We start from the raw sequence: 22,852 nt of genomic DNA, 5'->3' as shown, positions 1-22,852 counted from the left end.
TTCAGCAGCGTGCCAACTTACTTATAACCAATCTTTTAAACTTTCTTTTTCTTATTGGTTCTAGATTGCAACACCCTCAGCTAGGACGCTGCTTTCTCCCAAGACTCAGATGTTATGCATCAGACCATAAAATACTATTTTTCAATAGTTAGACTATGCAAAAGTCCCAACCAAACCAAGAAACTGTCAAACCTGCCCAACCTCAAACACCTGCATTCTATAAAATTTTGTCCCCTGTAATGAAAGAAGAAAAGAAAGAACTTGCTTTGAGGGATGGAGGTGATATTTCAAGCTTTTAAGCTTCAATTCACGCATTAGTATTACATGTGATGTATAGCGAGTGTTATATTCAGACCTGAGACATGGCAATGACTAAGACAGAGAAATCAGTGATTTATCCTTATGAGGATTCCTTTAGCAGTTACCACTAGATGGAGCAGATTATTTGAGTAAGCATTTCCTCCATGATACAGAGGACACAACTAACTCAATGGCTTGCTGGCCCATATGGGCCCATAATAAATATGGCCTGGCCCCATATGGGCTGGGTTGTATTCATTTCAGTCTATAAAGTATTGTGTGGCAAGCTACTCACATGACAATTTAAAAACTACAAAAATAACGTTTTAGTTGATCTGGTAGTAGCTATGGTATTAGATTAGATTTTAAATATGGCAAGTTATATTCTGCTAAAGAACAGTGAGTCTGTTCCCAGATTCTGTTTACAAGTTTCTTTAAATACATTTTTAAAAAAAGCAATAAGGATAAGATTAATATATCTGTTATACATAAGTCTTCTTGAGGCAATTACTCTCTCCATCTTTAGAGATCTTCAAAAGCCATCTGCACATGGTCCTGTGCAAGCTGCTCTGGGTGTCCCTGCTTGAGCAAGAGGGTTGGATCAGATAACCTCTACTGGTCCCTGCCAGCCTTACCCATTAAAAATAGCAAGGCTGTCTACCTTCAAGTTTCAACTAAAAGTATCACACAAGTCTGTATTTCTAGTAGAAGATGGAAAAAAGGAAGAAAGTGAACACCAGCTTTTCAAAATCACTGTGACTTCACTACAATTTCATCAAATACAAACAGATGGACTAAATTTGTTAGAAAAGTTGAGACTGAATTTTGCTAGCTGAAAATATGTTGACTAAAAATTTAAAAATAAGACCATGACATTTTTAAACAGATTTTTTTTGTAAGAAAAGTACTTACCTTCATATGTTTTTGGAGGCAATACTGCCAGTAATTCATAAAGTTTATGTCTGTAAACTGTTGATGATGTTTTTAAGGAATTTCCATATGACTTACATATTGAAGAAAGCCTTAAAATACAAAAAGCATATTAAGACATTTTAAAGAGTTTAAGCATTATGCATTACTGGTTTCATTTGTATTAGACTCTACTGAATACTTCTAAAATCTATACATCTTGTAGGTACAGTTTTGATTTGCACTACCAATAGCAGAAGGCAAACTATTTATTTCACATCCTCTGGCAGAACCTCTTGGTGGTCCATTCCCAGTCATTCCTTTTATTTAATACTCGAGAAATAAATTAGGTTTTCTATTGCCTTTGGTTTTACCTATATTTATTACCATTAACTTTTTTTTGTGCATATACGTTTTGTGAGTTAGAATTTAGAGCCCAAACTCATTAATCACTACTTAGTCTGAAATAGTTCAAAATACTACTTAGTCTGCAAAAGTTCAAAAATGACAAAACCCTTTACAGCTTTTTTGTCAATTTATTAAACTTTTTGTCCCCGGGTTTTCTTGAACTTAACTTTTTTTTATTAAGAATGACCACAGATACACACAAATGTTTATGTTCAATAAAAAAAAGAGCAGAATAAAGGCATTAAATTAACAAAAGCATACAATAATTTCTTCCCTTAGTTTCTTTATGTAATACTTCAATACTTAAGACGTTATTATGCTAGCTAAAGCCTTCAGCTATACAGCTAAATCCTATACTCTACCTTCTGTTCTTTTGAAAAGAAAGTTCTTAACGTGCACTAAATCAATTACAAGTGAATTGCTCTGTAGCTTTTCAGAATCAGAATCTCATTTAACAGTTTGATACACTTACTGTGTCAATAAATCAACAGCACTTGGGAGAGGAGGAAGAAGTCTCTGAACGACTTCATCCGTAAGAAGACCAGCACAGTGGGAAACAAAGCTTTTGATAGCTAAAAAAAGGAATTGGAATTCAACTTAATTAAAGTGAGATATATAGAAAAAAAATCACATAATTACCTCACTTAAAATTTAAAAATGGAAGAAAGCATGAGGAAAAAAAAAAAAAGCGTTTTGACGAATAATTTAAGAAACTGATAAAATCATAAGTGAAAAAATTACATTCACAGATGCATTGTTTTGGTGTCTCAGCTTGAATATTTGTACTTCGACGTATAATTGCATACATGAATGCAAGCATTTTTCTGCTATGAATTGAGTTACTGAATACAACTCAACTTCATGATAACTCCATGACAATTATAATAAAACAGAAAGAAAAAAAAATGGGAAAAGGATGATGATCGGACTACCTACTGCTTATATTGTTAGTTTTTGCTCTAAGTTTAGCTTTATTATTGGAGTTTAAGAAGCAACTTATATGTAAACTTAATTATTTTTCACTGTTTACAGAAAATTAAACTTGAATTAATATTCAAGACAATATACTGCATAAAAGCTTAAAATATTCTTGAAAATATACAGCATAAAAGGCATACTTCCAAAATAAATATTTAAAAGTTATTTTTTCAGGTTACTTCTAAAATGAAATTACTGTTGAATTCCACGCTTTCTGACATATTTTAATAGTGAGAGAATGGTGATCTCTGCAGCTCACATCTCTCCTATGCAAAGGTCTCTTTAATACTTCAGAGTACATGACTGCAACACGTTAAGTATCTGAAGAGCAGTGAAGTGGTCTTTTGAAAACAGGAATTCCCAACATTTCACAATGAAATGCTCTCACAAATTTGTTTGACTGATTCACCAAGCCTATTTTGCTTACAGTAACTCAAATATTAGGTAACAGAACTGTTATTTACTAAACACAGTAGACTATACAAGCAACAGAAAATATCCTGGTTTGTGTCCTCAGATGCTGCTGTGATATGCATGTTAAACAGCATCAACAAGAGAATCCTTCCTGATACCACCTACTGCTTGGAAATAACCAATTTTAAGAACAAGAGGAAAAATCCTCTTCCGTAACATATTGTTTTAATTTATTTATTTATTTATTTATTTTTTATTTTGCGATAATGAAACACATGTATATAGATTCACATAGGTAAATGTATATATACACACCCACAAGCCTGTAATGTTGGAGAATGAATACAATCTCTACCACCCAGTGAAAAAAAATCAATATGAAGTATCTTTGTTCTTTCAGATGGAAAACCAAACTACCAGCCCAACTATAAAGGCAGCACATCCCACTTACCACAGAGAGCACCAGCACGGCCTTCCAGTGTTACTTGCCATGTAAAAGAATCTCCTCGTGTCTTCTCTGTTTCTAGGTCTTTGGGGGATGATGGAAAGACGCACTTCCACAGTAATAGCATTCGTGGCAGATGGTGCTGGACAACTGCAGGACCTGTAGGTATTGACAGCTTTCATACCAATGTGAAGACCCATAAAGTCTCATATTCCCCTTTTGTATGTTCACCAAATCACAGCCGCAAAAAGATCTTTATGCTACTTTCCTAGCCTACTCACATATCTTCGGTCAAATGTTCCCTTGGTATTCCATTTTCATACATGACTACATATCCACAGATACATTTACTAGTAAGCCACCAAGTCAGCTACAGCCTCTGCCTTACTAAGCACAGACCCTGGAGATCACCAGCACAGAAGAGATACAATGCAATAGCAACATGCAGAAAAGCAAACATTTGTTATAGTTTAATGTACTGTAGTAATGTACTTGTAGTACAAGAGAAAACTGAGAGCCACTGGGCTGAATTAATAGCTGAAAACATAAAAAGTTTAATATATGAACAAAGCTGTCAACACACATTCTTCATTAGTAGTTTAATATTAGAGTCAATAATCTGACCAGTAATACATATCAGAAAGTTCATTAGTATTTCAAGTATCTGACAAGAGGGAAATATGCTCTTCTTATTCATTTTGTGCTGGGACAAATCTTGAAATAAATACTTAAATCAATAAATAATCACTGTAAATTCTCGTAACCACAAGGACATTTGGTTAGACTGACATGGAAATTTTACTTCCCATATTTAATTAATAGCGGTCCCAACCAGTCAATATTTTTTAGACATGATTTCCAATGATCTAATAGTGAATTTTAAAGTAATGGCATTTTTATTTTAGAAAATTTTCCTACATATTTACATTGTTACTTTAGAATTATTTTGCAGTGGTAAGTGAAATTAAACATTGGAAGAAATAAACTCAGAGACAGAACACTGAACAGGTTAATTTAGCTTAAGTAAAACGTACTAAGCCATTTACCTAACGTCATGAGGGCAGCTATCAACAGCCATCCAGCCTGTGTTCGCTGCACTGAAATGCGACTGTTCTGAGAAGCAGAACACAACAACTCTTCTGCTACAGTCATGATTACCTTCAAAATTAAAGAGAAAAACAGAGCATCAGCATCTTAGTAACTAATTGAAATGCTTATTTAACTGTATTTGCTATTTCATTGTCCCCAGATACAATGTCATCTTTCTCTCAGGCTATGGCAAAAAACTGAGGCTTATAAATGCGCAATGACAGACTTCAGTACTAGTCTAGTATGGCTTCAATAGTTGCTGTGGGGTACCAGCTAAGTTACTTAGCTTCTTCTCCTTTTACCAATAGTAAAAGGAGAGCTGCTAATTCTCTTTAATCCTTACCATACATATTACTGTGAGTTCTGATACTCTATTTATACCGTTATATAGAAAAAGGATACCATAAGACCTATCAATTACAGCTCAGAAGTCTCAAGAGGAGTAAAAGATCTTTTTATCCTTTTTTTAGCATAAATCCTACAATTCTCATTGACAGTTGAGAAATCAACAAATAGTATGATTAAATAAGCAAGTTCAAAGTGTATGCTAAGGCATAACTCAATCCTGTCTGATCTTCTCCACAATAATTGCATGTGCCTACTGATGTGCTACATGCGAAGTGACGATCTTCACTTGCTACCAGAGCACAAACTACCTAGAATTTACAGGGAAGAACATAGAGGGTGCAAATTGGACAATGGCCACAGATGACTAAAACTTGTAAAAGCATTCTCCAAATCGCTGGCTTGACATTGTGTTTCACATACAGATTTCTTAACTGTTCAAAAGTATTTTTTTTCGTATTGTGTTATAACTGATTGCCAAAACAAATTGCTTGCAAATTACCATTACAAATAAGTGCCATTATCAACAATATCATGAAAAGCCTTAGTGAAGACAACATCCTTACATAATTTCTTTGCACACTTCCAAAACCATGAAAGTTTGCATGAGAGTTAGCTTCAAGAAAATTTGAAGTTTGTGACCTTAGAAATCTTCATTAAACATTAATAGACTGTAAAGTATTTTCAAAATTCCATAATACTATCAGTTGTTTGCAAATGAATAAATTCATTTTGATAGATTTCTGATTAAGGTTTAAAGTATTTGATTCTAAAATTTAAAAACTACTTGGTATATTCTAAGTACCTGATAAACATCCTAGAAAGGATTTCACTGAATCATTTCTGACAATTTTTCTATCCATGTACTAGTAGAAATGTTTTATTTTCAAAAGATTTTTTGAAGTACACGCACTAGTATGGAATGTTACATATAAAACCACTACTTATTGTCTTGCTTTGAATAGGTTCCACCTGCAACTCTAACCATGCTCTCAAAGGAAAAAGTATTAATATAAAACAGCTTCTGTCCAGGTCAATACTGTCTACACTTGATATTTCCTTTTCAGAACTGCTCTGTTTAACACTGGTCTCTTTCAGTTCCTCAGAAGAGGAGTTAGTTGGGAAACTGGCAGTGTTCCTAGGAAAGAATGGAAAAGGGCTTTTGTCAACTCTTCTGTTCTCCCCCCTGCCAGCTTAGTACAGAATACAGTGTTTCTCCCACACTTTTCTTTGCCCTCCCATACCTCCTCCTGGCCCTATTTCATCCTATTCTATTACTCTAAAAGAAATCTTTGTAAAGAATTAAGTTTCTCAGTCAAATAGATATTTTAGCTCTGTTTAGGTGTATAGTATTTGAATGGCCCTTTTCTATACAACTAGCCAAACAACAGTCATTTTGTTCTCTCCCCGTGGTCTTAGAGACAATCCTCAGAAACAGTTTTTAAAAGCTAAGAACTTTTTTTCCCCCTAACAACATGAATTATTCCATCAGCATTTGGTAAATTGCATGAGAACTGAACCTAGTAATGTCTGTTGAGGAGTGGAGTGCTAGTGCTCGAACTGCTAGTGCTCAGTAACAGTGAAAAGGTGGCCCTGAATCACTGGTAAGGGTGATTTTTGCTAATATCCTAAAGCACTCCTTTCATTTTACAGTGATGTGATAACATCAGAACCCACAATCCTTTTGACAAGGCGCGCCTCTTCTGAAAAAATCCTTTTCACAGCCAATGGACGTAAGGGAGAAGGTAAGTTTCTACATTTTGCAGAGAATGTACTGCTATTCGTTTTGCACTGTGTTTTTTCCAACTTGGAGTAACCCTATAGATGAAGTGCTCATTGAGATGGTAACAGCTTCTTCAAACCTGCATTTCTCTACCAAGATATCCAGAAAACTTCAAAGCACAGTATATCCTACTGCTTTGGCATAATCCGTGGTTGAGTGGATTTCCTTTCAGGACATTTATTTCTAACATCACAGTGTGCAGTAGATTTTTATCTATACTTCTTTATTTAGCATTCTTATGAAAAGAAAAATCTCTTCATTTGGCAAAGCTTGACACATTTCAGCAGTTCACCAGTCTAGCATTTTCTCACCATTAACACTGCTGTGAAGCTTGTGGGAAAGAGACAAAATGTCAGCTTTCTAATTTAAGCCAAACTGGCCCAGCATTACAGAAGCTGTAATGTTGCTGGGAATAGTATAGTTTGAAATTCTGAAAAACTTAACTCTACTCAAAAATGGTTTTGCTAAGTAAACCTTTCTTTAGTATGTTAAATTTAAGTCCTCACAAACTCTATCCCAAAACAGGTAGTAGTACATAAAAAACTTCCTCATTAGAAAAAAAAATGAGTCTGAATGGTTAATAAAGTCACTAATGATGTTTCCCAAAAAATTCTAAATCCTGACACATTTGAGAAAAGCACTTGTTTATTTGAAATCCCCTTCTCGAGGAAAGAAAATGTCACAACATTATCTCGTTTTTTATGGTCATGTGATAAAGAATACATGCAAATACTGCGACAAAAGACATCAAATAACTGTCTAGAAGTAAAGTATTCAGACCATACCTTCCCTTTTCCATGTGGAATTCCTAAAGGACAGTGTTTTACTGCACCCAACAAAGCAGCAACAGCAAAACTGTAGCCAGTTACTGCTTCCGGGGAAGACTTCAATGCACTCAGACGTTCAATGCAACGATCCAAGAGTAGGGACACATAGGAGGGCAATGCTACTGCAATACAGCGTAAACACCATGCTGCTGTTAGTCTAACTGAAATGCTGGGATGAAGGATGACAGAAATTACTGCTTCCAGAACTCCTGAAAAATACAATGCATAAACATGTTTAAGTAGTTGGCAAGCAGGTGATGCCTAAGATGATGTTAACCAGCAAAAAACACATACAGGAAACTGGTGAACAAGCTAGCATCTAATTTCTGTACTTTTCTTTTAAAAGTACTATCAATTTTTATTATGAACTACTTGGGTTTTTTTTTTTTTTTTTAAGTATTGTAGCATTTAACTTTGATGACAAGTTACCCCAAATGAAAATAGGATGAAGAAAAACACCAAAACCTAAAATATGATGTCATTGTTCATCAACATGAATATAAAGTGTCTGTAAGTATTCTCAAGCAATCAGATATCCAAGCAGTGAAAACAGATGTCCACAGGAACCTACCCAGAAAATAAAACAAACAAAATAAAACAAAAAAACACTCTCAGTGCAGCTAAAATAAAACAATAAAGGTAGATGAAGACACTCAGCTTGATCTAAATAGTGCATTGTAAATGCAACCCTTAATGAAGTTTATTTTGATACTGATCTTTTTTTTTTCTTTTTTCTTTTTTTTTTTAAATTTTATTTAGTGTACTAGTACAGGCAGAAGATGATATAATTCTCTTAAGGTAATGCCTGAAGATTTCATATGGCATGCAGTAAGTCAACTTGCCCTTTCTTTTTCGCTTAGTAGAAGAAAGCAGAAAAGGACAGAATTAAGGAGGTCCCATTAAGGAGTCTGCATGCCAGAAGAAAGGTTGATATAGCCAATGCCACAAGAAGGATCCCAACAGATTGTTAAGAATTAACAGTCTAGCCATAAGCAATCAGAGAAGATCAGTGAACAAGGGAATATATTTTGTACTCTGGTACATGAATAATTCAGGGCATATACCTGTACTGGAATCTTGTAGTAACGGTGCTGCTGTAGTTCCTAAACCATGGATGAGACTTCCAAGTTCCTGAAGTGCGCACACAAGTACATGCTGACTTGCTGTTACATCTGCGTTCGTAATTCGTGTCTCCAAGTTACTGTCACTTATTGCAGCATCTGATAACAATACATGAAGAACCCCATGAAATCGCTACCACAAATGAAACAAAGAGATAGGATAACAGAATTTGATATGGTAATTTGTCTGTATTACTAATTGAGCTTCTATCATTAGCATTTTTATCACTGACCAACGTGGTTTCATACAGGTTTACTTTCACTGAGGCCAATACATTTCTATTACTCAAATGGGTAGTGTAACACATCTGTGAGGGCAGCGGGGTAGACAAAATGGAAACAAAAATAATTGCTGATTAGAACATGATTTGCAACAGCACACTATTCTCAGCCTTCCTGAAGGTAACTTGAAAAGGTCATGGTTTGACAAGGAATGGATATAACCTGACAGATTTTACTATATAGTATGAAAAAGTAACAGGAAGAAAAGACAGAAAGAGCACATGAGTGAACATGTAAAGATGTACAACGGAGGGGAGAGAGAGAGAATAATAAAGGGAAAAATAGAGAAAAAATAAATTTAAAAAATTGTTTTCTGGTGTTTATTATTTTTATATGTTCATCTGAGATATAAATGATGTCAGTTTAGACACTTAACATTTAGATATTTATCCAGGATACAATATGCAACTGTATAGCATTCTTTTTCTCTCCCCACCCCAAGGTGGATGATGGTGGGAGATCAGCAGTTTGGAAGCCTTGTACAAGACCTTAACATGCAAAAAATCAGTTTTCTCCAGGAGAAATGCTTATTTTGTCATAACAAACCATCAGTAGTGCCACCTTTACTGAACAGGAAAGCAGAATCTTGCTAGATATATTGTAACTGCCAGTTTCACTTATTTTACAATACGTTTTTTATTATATTATTACGTTTGTAATTGAGTCAAGTGATTTTGCCAGGGAAAAAGTATTTTTTTTTAATGTTTACGCTTTCGTTTACACGCATGCACAAACACACACGAACCAATAAAAAAGTACCCCATCAAAAGCCCTCTACATTAGTATGGTAATAAGCCAGCACTATATAGTTTGTTTCTGCCGTCTGGATTAGGAAATTGGACAATCATTTAAATTAAAAAAAAAAAAACAAAAAACAAACAGAAGCCTAAATGGATAATCTTGTTAGACCCATACCCACAACTTTCTTCAGTTTCCAGATGGCCTGACAAATCTCCTTGGCAGCTGCAATTTGAGCTTTTTCCCCAAGAAGGCCTCCTACTGTAGCTCGAAGGATAAACGAAACGCAGCGGCGACAGCCGATAGCATCCATCTGACTCTGAATAGCCTTAGGGTGAGACTGAGAAACAAGATCTAAAATATGGGAAAGGAAGGCAGAGAAGTTCCTTTCAAGCCATTGTCCTCCTAATGTAGAGGCAAATACCACATATGCCTGGAAAAGATTTGAAAAGAAGCCATATTTCAGAGCATTGTCATCTGGAAAACTTCTGTCAGCTATCCCACATACATCATCATTTTTATCTCTGCACATTGCCAGAAGTATAACGTCACTGAACTGAGATGACTTATACATGTCCATAAATCATGCACGTTCTCACCTGCATGTAGCTGCACATTTTTTATCTGTTTATATAATTTAAATTACTCTCAAAACTGTGCTAGCAATATTGCAGCTTAGTTTGACTGTAAGTTAATTCACAGTGCTTGCCCATTTTATTTCATTCCATGGTGTGAGAAATGGCAGTTTACTCTGCACAGGCACTTGTTATGTAAAACATTGTGTTTGGTCTCACTGAACAACAGCTTCCAGCTATTTAACATTCTGCACATGGAACACAAATTTAATGTATGAATGCATTTTAAGAACTACTATGTTTCAATACTATAACCCATAACCCTGAGAGAATTTTGTTATTATAGACTTGGAATTAGGGACTATTCGCAGCCCCCAAGTACTGCTCTTCATCTCAATGAATTTTAATTGTTTGCCTTGCAATGAAGGTACCATAAAAAGAGTATGGATGTCACAACAAAGGGAAAGAATGCAGAGTCACTTCACAAATCTAATCACCACAAGACCATTTCTTTTGCCACAGAATACACTCCTTTACAATTCTCTGCCATGTGCATGTGTTGGAATTTTTTAATGAATTAATGTGCTACCACCAAGAAAAGCGAGTAACATAAAATGAGAATATGCAAATGAACATACAGAAGTCCTTATAACACAGTTCACAAATACTACCCCATCAACAAACTTCTGTGTTTACCTCATACATACTTTGTCTCATGCCTAACACTAACAACTACATGATTCATGTAAAATAAAGTGAAGTACTATAGATGAAGAAACTGTACTAGATGATCTTGTTCGCATCTAGCATCTAATAGCTCTTGACAAATACTACTTAGGCTTAATAATGCACCAGTACATTACCCCTGTTTTACAGATTTGAAAACTGAAGAATTTAACACAATAGACTTGTGAAGAGTCATTCTGCCATGGCTACATCTTGAACTACATCTTGAACCTGCCTGCATATTTGAACAATACAAAGTCTTCTTACATATGTAAAAAGTCATCTTCAGTATTTTTCTTATTCTTTTTTTTAAATTTATAACAAGCTGTAATTCACATAACAATTAATACATTTTATAAATGCAAGCATTTTCTACTTACAGGCATTGGTATACACACAATTTCAAATTTTTCTTATAGAAACATCATGCTGATCAAACTGTGATGGTAAAGTTACAGTGTAGCACCAATACTATTGTACTAACAGAAGTGCATGAAAAAAGAAGATAATCTTTTTCAAAAAAAAACACCACTGCAAGTAGTCAAAACACTGAAATCAAACACCTATTCCTGGAAAACTAATAAACCACTGTGTACGTAGAATACCCTAGGAGTCTGGCATGCATTTTCTAGGCAAATAGCTGACAATATATTATTTTTTTCCCCAGCATTTCTGTCATTCTGCCAGAAGTTAATGTTCCCACCCAGCATGAGCTGCACGTAGAAGACAATTTGCAAGCACCTTCTAGCTGCCTCAATGCTAAGTCTGGCAACTTATATCACTAATTCAAGCTAATTTACAAATTATTTTTGCACTGCAGAAGTAAAAAGGCAATTAAAAATCCCCTTACTGGCAAAGGGCACACATATCATATGCCTGTGGGGACTGTAGCATTAAAACAATCACTACTGTTCGATACGTTTATGTTCAGCATGACCTTTAGTCTTGATTCACAGGTTTAACATTTGAATATCTAGGTTTTCACATATATATGCTGTTTAAACACACATTAAGCATACATTTACTGCAAGAGGCCAAGCACATTTTATCTGAAAAAAATAAAAAATAAATTACATTGTTTTTACCAGCACGCACTGGTAAAAACTTCAGCCTTTCTCAGTTAATAAGATTCTATCCCCGGAACACAACAAACCAATCAGCAGATACTTGCTTTCTGTCACTACATTCTGCTTCCCCTACTTTTCAAGCACTTGTTATTCAAAGCAAACACATTCTTTCAGAAGGGGACTAAGAATGTTTGCATAGAGAAGGAAATCATTCCAAGTTGAAATAACTTGGAATTCTCTTAACTTCCTCCTCTGATTTTTAGGCATAAGGTTTAACAGTTTAAATCTAAAAAAAAAAATAAATAAATATTTTAAATACTTATTTATATCACTTAATTGAAATTTTTATCTCTTTAAGATTTAATTAGTGTTACATACTTCATTTTGAAAATTTCAAACCATTAGATAAACAATAAGCAACACCAGATTTTTTTTTCTTTCAGACCTAACTGAAGATGTAAATCCTAATTGTAAATTATATACATTTTGTCACAGAAACAAACAGGATGAAATGAGAAATATATGAAAGTAAAACAGTTGTTAGAGGAACATTTGGCAATCTCATAACATTATAAATAATGTAATACAAACCTGCGTGACTCCAACTCTAACATCTCTGCTGACTGAGCTGGTCCCTTTCAGCATATCACCACTGGCTCGTAGGAAGCCACTACTTCCACGCAGAAATCCAGTTCCTAAAAGCTCCATCACTTCTTCCAAAGAGATCCTGCGGAAGTTATGCTTGGTGGATGCTAAAAGAGAGATGTAAATGTTTAGAGGAACAGTTCTGTAAAGTTTACATATATTTCAGAAGGAAAAATTCAGCTCCAATCATTTTAGGAAAAAAATAAAAGCACCAGTTTCCACAACCAAAGTCAAATATTATTGAAACACAATACATGCATATATAATAATTATATATTTATATATACACACACACACACAGATGTACCTCCCTCAGTATCTACCATTAGATCTAAGCCTCCCCTGTCTGCACGGCCTATGCCTCCCACCCTAAGCTCCATGAAAGCTCAAACTTTTGGATACCTTACTACTGAAGATGACTCAATTCCAGACCTCAGACAGGGCAGATTACCTTTCTGCTGTGCTTAGCCAGACACGGTATAGCAACTGGTTCTTTTAGAAACAAAAACCTTCTCACCTTAGTATAAAATAAACTCTCCAAAATAATGAGATTAATAAAGTATTTTTACAATGTTCTAGAAAAGTATTTATCTTTATTTCCTATTATGTTATTTCCTGAAAGTTCATATAAAACCTATCCTGAGACTTGTGCATGCCAACTTCACACAATTACCGCACAGTATGCAAACTAAGTGACCTAAATTTTTCACTACATTTTTCATTGTTTTCCAAATATTTGGATGAGAAAAAGAATGAGAGGACTTAAGCTACTAATATCTCAAAAACAACAACAAAAACCAGCACCAATAGGTTATCAGATACAAAACCAGAAATTTCATAACTAAGCACTTCCTCATGTCTTGCTCCCTCCTCTTCTCTCCCAGCTCACTTGAGCTCCAACCCAGCTTCAGCCTCACTTAGCTCTAACTTGTTTTAACCTAGTGCTTCCATACTAAAAATAACCAATTAAACAGTTGGGCGGGCTTCTTGTATTACTGAAGTGCTACATTACTGTTATGTAACTACATCGCTTACAGAGAGTAAAGAAAAAAAGTCTATATAGAGGTCAGAGATTTTTTTCTATTTCTAATGGTAAAATACAAGAGATAATTGTTCTCTGTAACATCATAATTCTCTCCCAAAAGATTTTTAGAAAAATACCTTTAGAAATCAAGACTTTAGAGTCTCTAATGGTTGTACACAGCCTTTAAGCCCCAAATAGGACTTAATGACAAAATTTTGTCATTTGGTGCTTACTGTATTGATGCCTTTAAAAGCAGAATCACACTCATGCGAACTCTGCATCACGTTATGTTTCACTTAGATTACAGTTCTGTATTTAGTTTTGGGCTCCTAAGACTGGACTAAAAACTTCCAGTTTGAATGACAAATATTTGAGATCTTTTCACTTTGTGCCAGGATGTTTCAGTCTGTCAGCCAAAACTGTTACAAGCTCTATTAACAGAACTGCATGGTCATTTCTGCTTCAGATCATGTTTGTAGTACTATACAATCCAGATATAGCATTGACGATTTTGGAAAAACAGCTTGAAAAGATATCCTCAACTCCTTTGTTTGACAGGCAGATACTCCCTCACATCTTAGTGGCTTTTACAGTGCTAAAATTAATCTTTCCTTTAAATTCCTGAGGTTACTGAATTCTCCACATACAATAATAATCTTGTAACAGAGGAAACTAGTTTTACCAAATATTTTTCCTTGTTGACCACTTCATGAACTGCTATTGAGTGTGTGTACATATATATATATAAAGTAAAAAAACTATAAAAGCATAGCACTACATGAGAAGAAACATTACAAAAAAAAAAAAAAAGACCAAAGTACAAATATGAAGAGCCAGATGAAGTTTACATTGTGATTTCACTTTATGTTTCAGAACTTCAGAGTTTCTGATCAATTTTTTATTTATTTTATTTTGTTTACAGATGAGGAATCAGCAAACAAAGTACATACTTCACCTGGTGTCTGCTTAGATGTTAAAGCTCTAGCCAAAATTGTGCCTAAAAGTTTTGAAACTGCTAACCGTACATCATAATTGGAACCTTCAAAGGATTTAAAACACAAGGTCACAACACTATCCAGGTCTGTACTCCACATAAATACTGCTTCATTCTGAAGTTCAAGAAGACACTAGACAAAAAAAAAAAAAAAAAAAAAAGGAAATAAAAATGCTTAACGTCAACATTTTGATGTGGAAAAGCACTCGGTACAGATTTTAGCTTGCAAGACAAGAGTTCTCCCTAAAATAAGCACGGTACTTCACATTAACAAATACTTGATTTTTTTTTTCTTCCAAGACAATGTCAAAGAAATATAGACATACAAACGAAGCATTTACTGCTCTGTTTGTCATCCACTAAAACATAATTTTATTTAGGGAGCATACTAAATAGGGAGTTATTAGCACACTTTACCTTTGCAGCAGCACAGCGGACTGCCATAGATCGATCTGTCAAACATGATCGGGCAGCTTTGTAAATATCTCTATGACAGGGGATGGCAGCAGCTCCTAAACCCTTCAATATATTTTGTAAACTAAGCATTATTTCATAACGACCTTGAGACTGAAAAATTAAAAAGAAGAAATGTTAGATTTCTGTAATCCTGTGCTTCTTCGAAATTAAAAAATGGTCATCACTGATATAGGTAAACAATGGTCTGAGTCCTTTTTATTTATTTATTTATTTCTTACTGTTAGAGATCTGTTCAGGCTGAGATGAGTTAAAGAGCAAACTTGTTCTATAGCACTATAACCAAGTGAACATAAAAGTTCTACATTCTGTGGAAAAATACAGGCAGTTTAATACTTGAAATATGAAGTACAAGCTGGAGCAAAAACATTCTCATTAGTAAAGGCAATTAAATTTTCTAGATTATCAAGTTCTTTCATGAAAGCAGAATGAGAATAACTACACACTATCATTTTATGGTCATAATCCATTAGTAACTCTTCAGAATTTAGACTTTCATTTTTATACTATAACTTTCCACATTTCTTTCCATTTCATACATTGGTATCATGCAATTTCTCATACTCATTGGTCCATCTACCAACAGCAAACATCCCATTATTTTTCCATTCATTTTTAAACATGCCATTCCAATACCTCTGCATTCTTCATTGCTTTAAGCACATTCCCAACGGTGTCAGTAAAACTGTTTCCCAAAATTCTTCCCAATTTTTTGTATAAATAGCCCAAGCATACCACCGCAGCACTAAAACAAAAGCAAATCCAAAAACGCGTGAAAATGGATGCAACAACAGATGAACGGGATTAAGAAGACTAACGTAATCAATGGGCAAATAACAAAATAACTAAATACAATGTTCCAAAAGTGTAAGCAGATTATCAAAAGGAAAAAAAAAGAAGTGGTCTGAGTGGGGCACACATTCACACTCCAGGAGAACTGAACATACAGGGGCTAAGAAGATAACTTGAATAACAAATTATGGTAATACAAACCTCCAATAAATTTTACAATTGACATACATTTTTCATATACGCCTTTAAGCCTTACAAGTGAATTTCTAACAAAGAATGCCCTGCATCCTGCAGTCTATGTCACTGCGCTACAACAGATACTGACAGAAGTAGACATGGATTGGTTTATTTACAACATGATGGTCAGGAGTAGACTGCAAACAGTCTAATACTTAAAATTCTGGCATATGTGTATAACAACACATAATGAGGAAACAGAAGTCTAAGCCCATGTTCTTTTCACTATATACGGGTGCTGAGCTTAGTTTCCAGGTGAAATACTTGACAACTGGAGTCTGCGTGCTCTGTGTGCTTATTGGAGTTTCCTTTAGCAGAAGCAAAAAGTGCTAAATTTTGAGGAAAAAAAGGAAATAGAAAGAGTTGCTTAATTAAAGAATGCTTTCCTTTAAATGATTAAGGCACACAGTTTGGTTTTGTATTGATGTATTTATAACTAAACAATTTTACGATGAATACAAGGAAAAAATAAATGGTATCTTTACTCAGCTTTCTGCTCTTTGGTCAGACTTCCTAAACATGCAGTGACACTGCAGAGGATCACCTTCAGGAAAACTGTATTCTCCTGATGAGAATTGAATTCGAGTGTTACATAAGCAGTTTTAAAATCCCATACTGAACACATTCTTAATTAGGAAAATGAATTGAATATTAACTGTAACTCCTTAAAACAACAAAACACAGTAAGAAAAATAGAATATTTAATAAACACAGATAAAAAGAAATATCCCCAGGACTACCTGACTACATCATGGAATGACCTGGAAACACTCTCATGTGGTTGGTAGTACCACCATTTACTGATGGTAGGATCCATCTGCGTTAAATAGTAATGTTTGGCAACAACTCGGCACTGTTTGTTGACAAGTATCATCTAGTCACCTAAAGATGAGAATCAACCTATTTCTGTACATCAGTATTTAACTTGCTATAAAAGCTGGAAGCATGGAATTTAGAAAGCTCTTCTGACTGCCTTGTAGAATCGTAACTCTAGTTGTCTGATTTTTTTTTTTCCACAAATGTTTCTAGCAACTATGAAAGTTTTCTAACCAGCCAAATGCTTTTAAAATACTGACGATTTAAAGAAACCCTAGTGGATATTTTTAAAACTTTGTAATTTAAAGTAAAATAGTAAGCTGTAGTCACATTAAATGACCTATATGTCTGACCTGATGCAGAACTGACATCACACTCTGCTTTACATGAGCACCACATTCTTTTAAACACGCCTGCCTAAAATATTTCTATCTTCCACCCATATTAAAGAAGAAAAACGATAAATTATGAGAGGAAAAGAAAATCACTAGAAAATCTACTTAAAGGAATCTCCAGGTGAATCAACATACACTAACAAAGACTGCTACCAGACAACATGGGAATGTATGCTAAATGACAAGGACAGATGGCAAGCAAAGACACAACTTTAATCAAGATTAAAAAATAATAAAATAAAATAAAAAATAAAAGTCTTCCCTCACTGAACTCCAAGTAGTCCCTTTACTTACAGCACAAGATGAAAGCTTTTATTCAATAGAGTTCTGCCGTTTCAATTATTTTTCTGTAGCTTTTTGTCTCACTGCTACTACTGTAAGAAATCTCTTTTTCATGCCCATTTTAAAGTAAGTCATGTTTTACCAGTGCTTTTTTCTCCACGTTCACTCTCCTCACCAATCATGTCCATCAGGATTCTGAACACTGCCTCTTCTCTCTTTCTCTCCTAGCTACTTTTCTACGTTCTGTCTCTGGTTCTCCCTTGTTTCTGTCTTTGTCATTTCTGCCTTGCTGCCACCTTTAACTTAAATTAACTTGACTACAATCAAAGATACATAATATTTCACACATGAAGGCTAATCATAATATTTCTGTACCTTAAGATTTGCTTTCACATCCTGCAAGAGCAGTTCATGTTGCCTCTGTTCTGTTGGCTTAACTTTATACATTTAGAAACACCTGAAATGTTTGTAAATAGCTAACTACATCCAGTTTAACTTTGATTAAGAAATTTGCTCAATAACTGTATTTTGTACCTGGAGTTGTATTCATCTGCTTTATTGCTCTTCTCAGCCTTCTTCTTGTTTTTAGAACACCTGCCCACTCACACTCTGTTATCCATTGCTGCTATTCTCTCTGGCCTGATTTTCAATTGTCTGGATGGAGATCACCAACTGTCTTCTATCCTTTTCGTTCCTGCTGCACATATACAACATTTAATACTACCACATCCTTTCTTTCATTATCTATCCTGTGGCAGTGAACTCAGATTTATCATGTCAGGTAAATTCTTTTCTTTTATTAATGTTAAAATAAGCTATGTATTAAAAGCTTTCTTCATCTCTTTTGTAAAAAGCAGCGTTTATCTGACTTGCTGTAAAGCATGGTTTCCTCCATATAGCAACATGTATTGCAAACTGTCTGTCTCCTCACTCAACAAAACCATAAACCATCCTTACTTTACCTTATTACCTTAAAGCATGCTGTGGTCAGTTATAGTTTTAAATAACAGCACATGTATACAGATTTAGCATGTCTACATTCCTAAATAAATTAATTCAGCTTAGCTTTCAAATCACTCAAGGTGTTTCCTTCCAGTGGATGCAGTAAATACTAAACATCTCGGTAGGTCAAATTTTGCTCTAACATATTCAGTCTATGCTGAGTCCTATCAGCCACCAAATTACCATTTTGTTCAATGCTTCAAAAGTAATGTGATTTGAATGAGTTTTGATGTGATTGATTTTTACACTGTATTTATGCAAATAATGAAAATAAACTTTTAAATAAGGATGAAAAATCCATTTTTCATTAAACTCTTATGAGTTTATGAACTCACAGGTGATTTATGTTATAAAGTACTGACCTGAGTTTATTCATAACATGCAGTTGCACTTAACCAGAACTTTCCAGTGAAGACACATACAGGGATAAATAAAACGCTACACAAATACTTAACCATTCACAACTTTGTCCTGAAGACAGTGTATATTAAATGACCAATTATTACAATGCTTAGTAATTTTAATTTGCTTTCACGTTTCAGATGAAGTCAGTTCCTCTTTGTAGTACTCAGCCTTAAGTTCAGAGACTTCTAGAGGAAAAAAAATTTATCTGGGTACACCCACAATAATAATTTTTAATCAGGGAGCCTCCCAAATTCTGTGTGTCATACAGTAAAATGCCTGTGGCGACCAACTGGAAGAAATGAGGGAGCACACACTCCCCTAACACTCCTCTCTCATCATGTACATCTGTCTCCGTTGTTATTGTTTGGGGTTAAAAGAAAAATACTTACAGTTTTGTAGGCAGATAACTTGGTGAATCATCTTTACTCCGAATGAGTTCGTTGCATTTTTCAATCGTTTGGTAAACAGAGAAAGTGTCTCCAGTGCTATAAAGTACAGCTAAATTTTTGGCAACTAGTCGCCTAGTAGGAGGTCCTGGTGCATTGTTTAATAAAGAAGTCAATTGTTCAACCAGCTTCTTCTGGTTTTCCCTAATATCAGCCTGGAAATAAAATCAGCAACCAGTTAACTTTAAGTTAAATGTAAAGGTTAAGAGATTAATTAATGCAAATTCTCTTCACTTTTCAATTATTACTATTCTAATACTATGACATTCTTGGTTAAAAATTAACATTTCTTTGCACCTTTCTACATAAAGAAAACCTATCTCAAAAATAAGAATATTCGTCGGAACACAATTTTCTAGTAGCATTTCAAGGGCATTTTCCCTATGGCAATTGGAATTACTGCTAAGTTTTGCTAAAATAAAATTGCCATTTTTTGCTTCTTTTATGTTTTCTTTTAAAGGAAAACAACACAAGGTAATTCAAGGTAATTAAAGTAATAAAGAACTTTACCAGAGTTTCAAGAAGTTGAGCATTATTTCTTAAAATAATCAAGTACTTTAGTCTTAGCTCAACTTTTTTTTCCAAATTCCCCTTAAAAATAGATGGAGGCTGACAATGTATTCTATTTAAATTATTTGTGTTAAAATATCTAGCTCTTAAATAACATTATCTAGATTGTTTTACTCTTACCTACTCACATACCCTACTTAATATACACAACACAATGAAACAAACAATTCAAGAGCTGGCTTGACCTCATATGATTTGATTAGGAAAAGAAAAACAAAGGGAAAGATGTTAAATTCCTGCTTGCTAGAGAGATATCAAATAATTGTGCCACTGTAGATGGAAGTATGACTGTTCTTACTCATCACAGTGTTGCAAAACCTTGCATTAATAACCCAAGTTTTTTGTATGGTTGGTTTTTATTTTAAAAAGAACACTTATTTCCCAAATTTGTTTTGTTGCACAAATCTCCCACTTGAAGGCTTGAGGAAGCTGCTGCTATCACTGAATGTACTTTCATTACGTGTAAGTAAAAGACATCAAGCAAAGGAAATGGAATGGTTTGTTTTTTGAAAGAAAATAAGGAACAAGACGGAGAAAAATAGCTCTATAACACGCTCTTCTTCTCAAGTGTCATTATACTTACTCTGCTAGTCACTGGTAAAAGTTTTTCCAAAAACCGTAACCATTCAAAAATGAACTCCGATTTTTGATATTCACCAAGCTGGTTATACTCTTCTTCATTGAGTAGTAAGCTGTGAGCTAACTCCATTCCTTGAAATTTTCCTCAAATCTCTCCTCAAAAATCACAGAATAAAAACACAACAATAAACTACCAGAACTGGCTTAATCACTCAGGTTTTCTTCTCCATTAATAGAAGATGTCAGAAGTTTGAACACCTAAACAGGAAAATGTTTTTAGATATCAGCAATTATATAATCAAAAACTATTTTTGAAAGGAAAAATTAATATTTCAAATAACACATCAGAGGGGTTCTTACTGAACTACTATTTTTAATTCACTATGCTTTGGATTAAGTGAGGTTTTCTAGCATATGCTCAAGCATATACTTGAAAATAATGATCAGCTGGCCCCAAACACAAAGGATTTTATTGTCTCAAATAAGTGCAGCAGTGGGAGCAACCCACACCTAAGAACATGTTAATTATGTCCACAAATACCAATGTTAGCATCATATTCAAAGACTTTATCTATTTGCAATGCCAAGCAAGCTATAAAGAAAAAAAAACACTGTAGTACTCCCCCCCTTTTCTTTTTAAGAAAGTGAAAAATTGATATTTCAAGAACAAATCCCATTGAAGTTGCTGGATTTTTTACTTATCTCAGACTATTTTAGTAATTCCTGCATTGCGGGTAGTAACAGCTAGAAGCAAATCAAGATGAAAAATACTTTAATGACACCTTTCTCCTCTCCCCCATCTAAATGCCACGTAGCCTCAAACTACAAAATACAGTATTCTGTAGGCTTTGTAAACAAAAATAGCCAAGGAGATTCTGTTAAAATGTTAACCATATTGTAAAATCCCAAACAAATTATCCTTTCCAGAGGTCACTGAGACTGCTGAACACACATTTTTCCCTATGCATTAACAATATTATAGTGTAAAATGATCTATCAAACAGTCAGTGGGCAATACAAAGCAGCGCTAAATAATTCAGTACCCAGGTTTACATCACAGACACTGCAGAAGGTTACCTTTACTACCTTCTACACATTTGTATACAAAATTCGCTCAAAGGAAACTAGCACATCTATTTTCCTGCAATGAACTTCGATTTTTAATTTGCCTGAAATAACAGGCAACATGCTATAAAACAAGTACAGATAAATGTACATAATCTGTAGGATTATGTATTCACTGAACATTTGAGCAGAGTTTCCCGACTGCTCAGCACAGGAATCACAAGTGCAGGTCACACAGCATCCTCTTTCCTCATCCACTACCTAGTACACCTCTAAATCAAACTACTACACCAGTAACTGTTTCAACATGCGTGCAGAAATGAGAACTACAATTCAGCTTTCTTCCCCCAGCTGAAAAGATCATGGATCGTTGTCAGACACTGGCCCTTGACTTACCTAGCAGATAATTCCTTCTCATTGTAAAAAAAAGGTTCTCTGTTAAAGGATGTCAAGAACTCCTTCCTAGAAAAGGAAACAAAAGATCAGCTTTGAAAAGCACATGAGATATAAGCATCTGTTCTACAGGAAACAACAATTCCAAGACTTGCATACTGACAATTTTTATTTAATGGCTCACCAAAAGACGCCGAAATGGAGCTCCACAAATATTAACTCATCATATTTTACATCTGAAGTTGGCAGACCTACTATATCACCATAGAATTTGATTAAGTTCACTACTGAAACCACCTATTTCTGTTTTGCTAACTAATTTGAAAACACACAAAAAAGTAAGTTCATAGTAGAAAACATTTGTGGTGTCATGCTCAAAGATAACATTTCTTTTTAAACCTTATCTAACTTGAATTTAGTCTGGCAGGACACAAAACAGAGGTTGCATGCTATTTTAAAAGTAACTACTTATCAATCAGTCTTGAAAATTGAAAGCAATTTCAAATTACTTGGAAATTCACATGTGACTTAAACTTCATTCCTATAAATCTTTATTTCTAGTATTTATAAAGGCCAAAGATTTCCCATTCATTATTTCCATCTTCAATGGTAGTTAGGGAACAGCTGGTGCTGTATGGCCAAAGCACAAATTCAATGATCGCTAACATTATCAGTGTTTACTTCTTTCTCCGTACGACAGTTTACCCTCGTTAGATATTGCACAGC

The 22,852-nt window shown here is 34.5% G+C and overlaps 1 protein-coding gene across 1 annotated transcript in view; it reads right to left on the bottom strand.

Moving 5' to 3' along the window:
• Positions 1-22,173, bottom strand: part of HEATR5A (HEAT repeat containing 5A) — a 53,839-nt gene extending 31,666 nt beyond the window's left edge. The window contains exons 1-14 of the mRNA XM_084286970.1: positions 22,130-22,173; positions 20,673-20,926; positions 19,463-19,674; positions 15,781-15,889; positions 15,088-15,237; positions 14,623-14,803; positions 12,599-12,759; positions 9,817-10,072; positions 8,563-8,718; positions 7,457-7,707; positions 4,501-4,612; positions 3,461-3,613; positions 2,090-2,189; positions 1,213-1,322 (exon numbers count right to left, since the gene is read on the bottom strand). Coding sequence (XP_084143096.1) covers positions 1,213-1,322; positions 2,090-2,189; positions 3,461-3,613; positions 4,501-4,612; positions 7,457-7,707; positions 8,563-8,718; positions 9,817-10,072; positions 12,599-12,759; positions 14,623-14,803; positions 15,088-15,237; positions 15,781-15,889; positions 19,463-19,674; positions 20,673-20,798 — 2,077 coding nt within the window. The 5' untranslated portion in view covers positions 20,799-20,926; positions 22,130-22,173. The remainder of the gene's footprint in view (positions 1-1,212; positions 1,323-2,089; positions 2,190-3,460; positions 3,614-4,500; positions 4,613-7,456; positions 7,708-8,562; positions 8,719-9,816; positions 10,073-12,598; positions 12,760-14,622; positions 14,804-15,087; positions 15,238-15,780; positions 15,890-19,462; positions 19,675-20,672; positions 20,927-22,129) is intronic.
• Between the last annotated feature and the right edge of the window lie 679 nt (positions 22,174-22,852).

The sequence above is a fragment of the Netta rufina genome, assembly GCF_964035555.1.
Source record: "Netta rufina genome assembly, chromosome: 5".
Classification (NCBI taxonomy): Eukaryota; Metazoa; Chordata; class Aves; order Anseriformes; family Anatidae; genus Netta; species Netta rufina.
The sequence above is the reverse complement of the archived record's forward strand: the minus strand, read 5'-3'. Positions and strand labels throughout refer to the sequence as shown.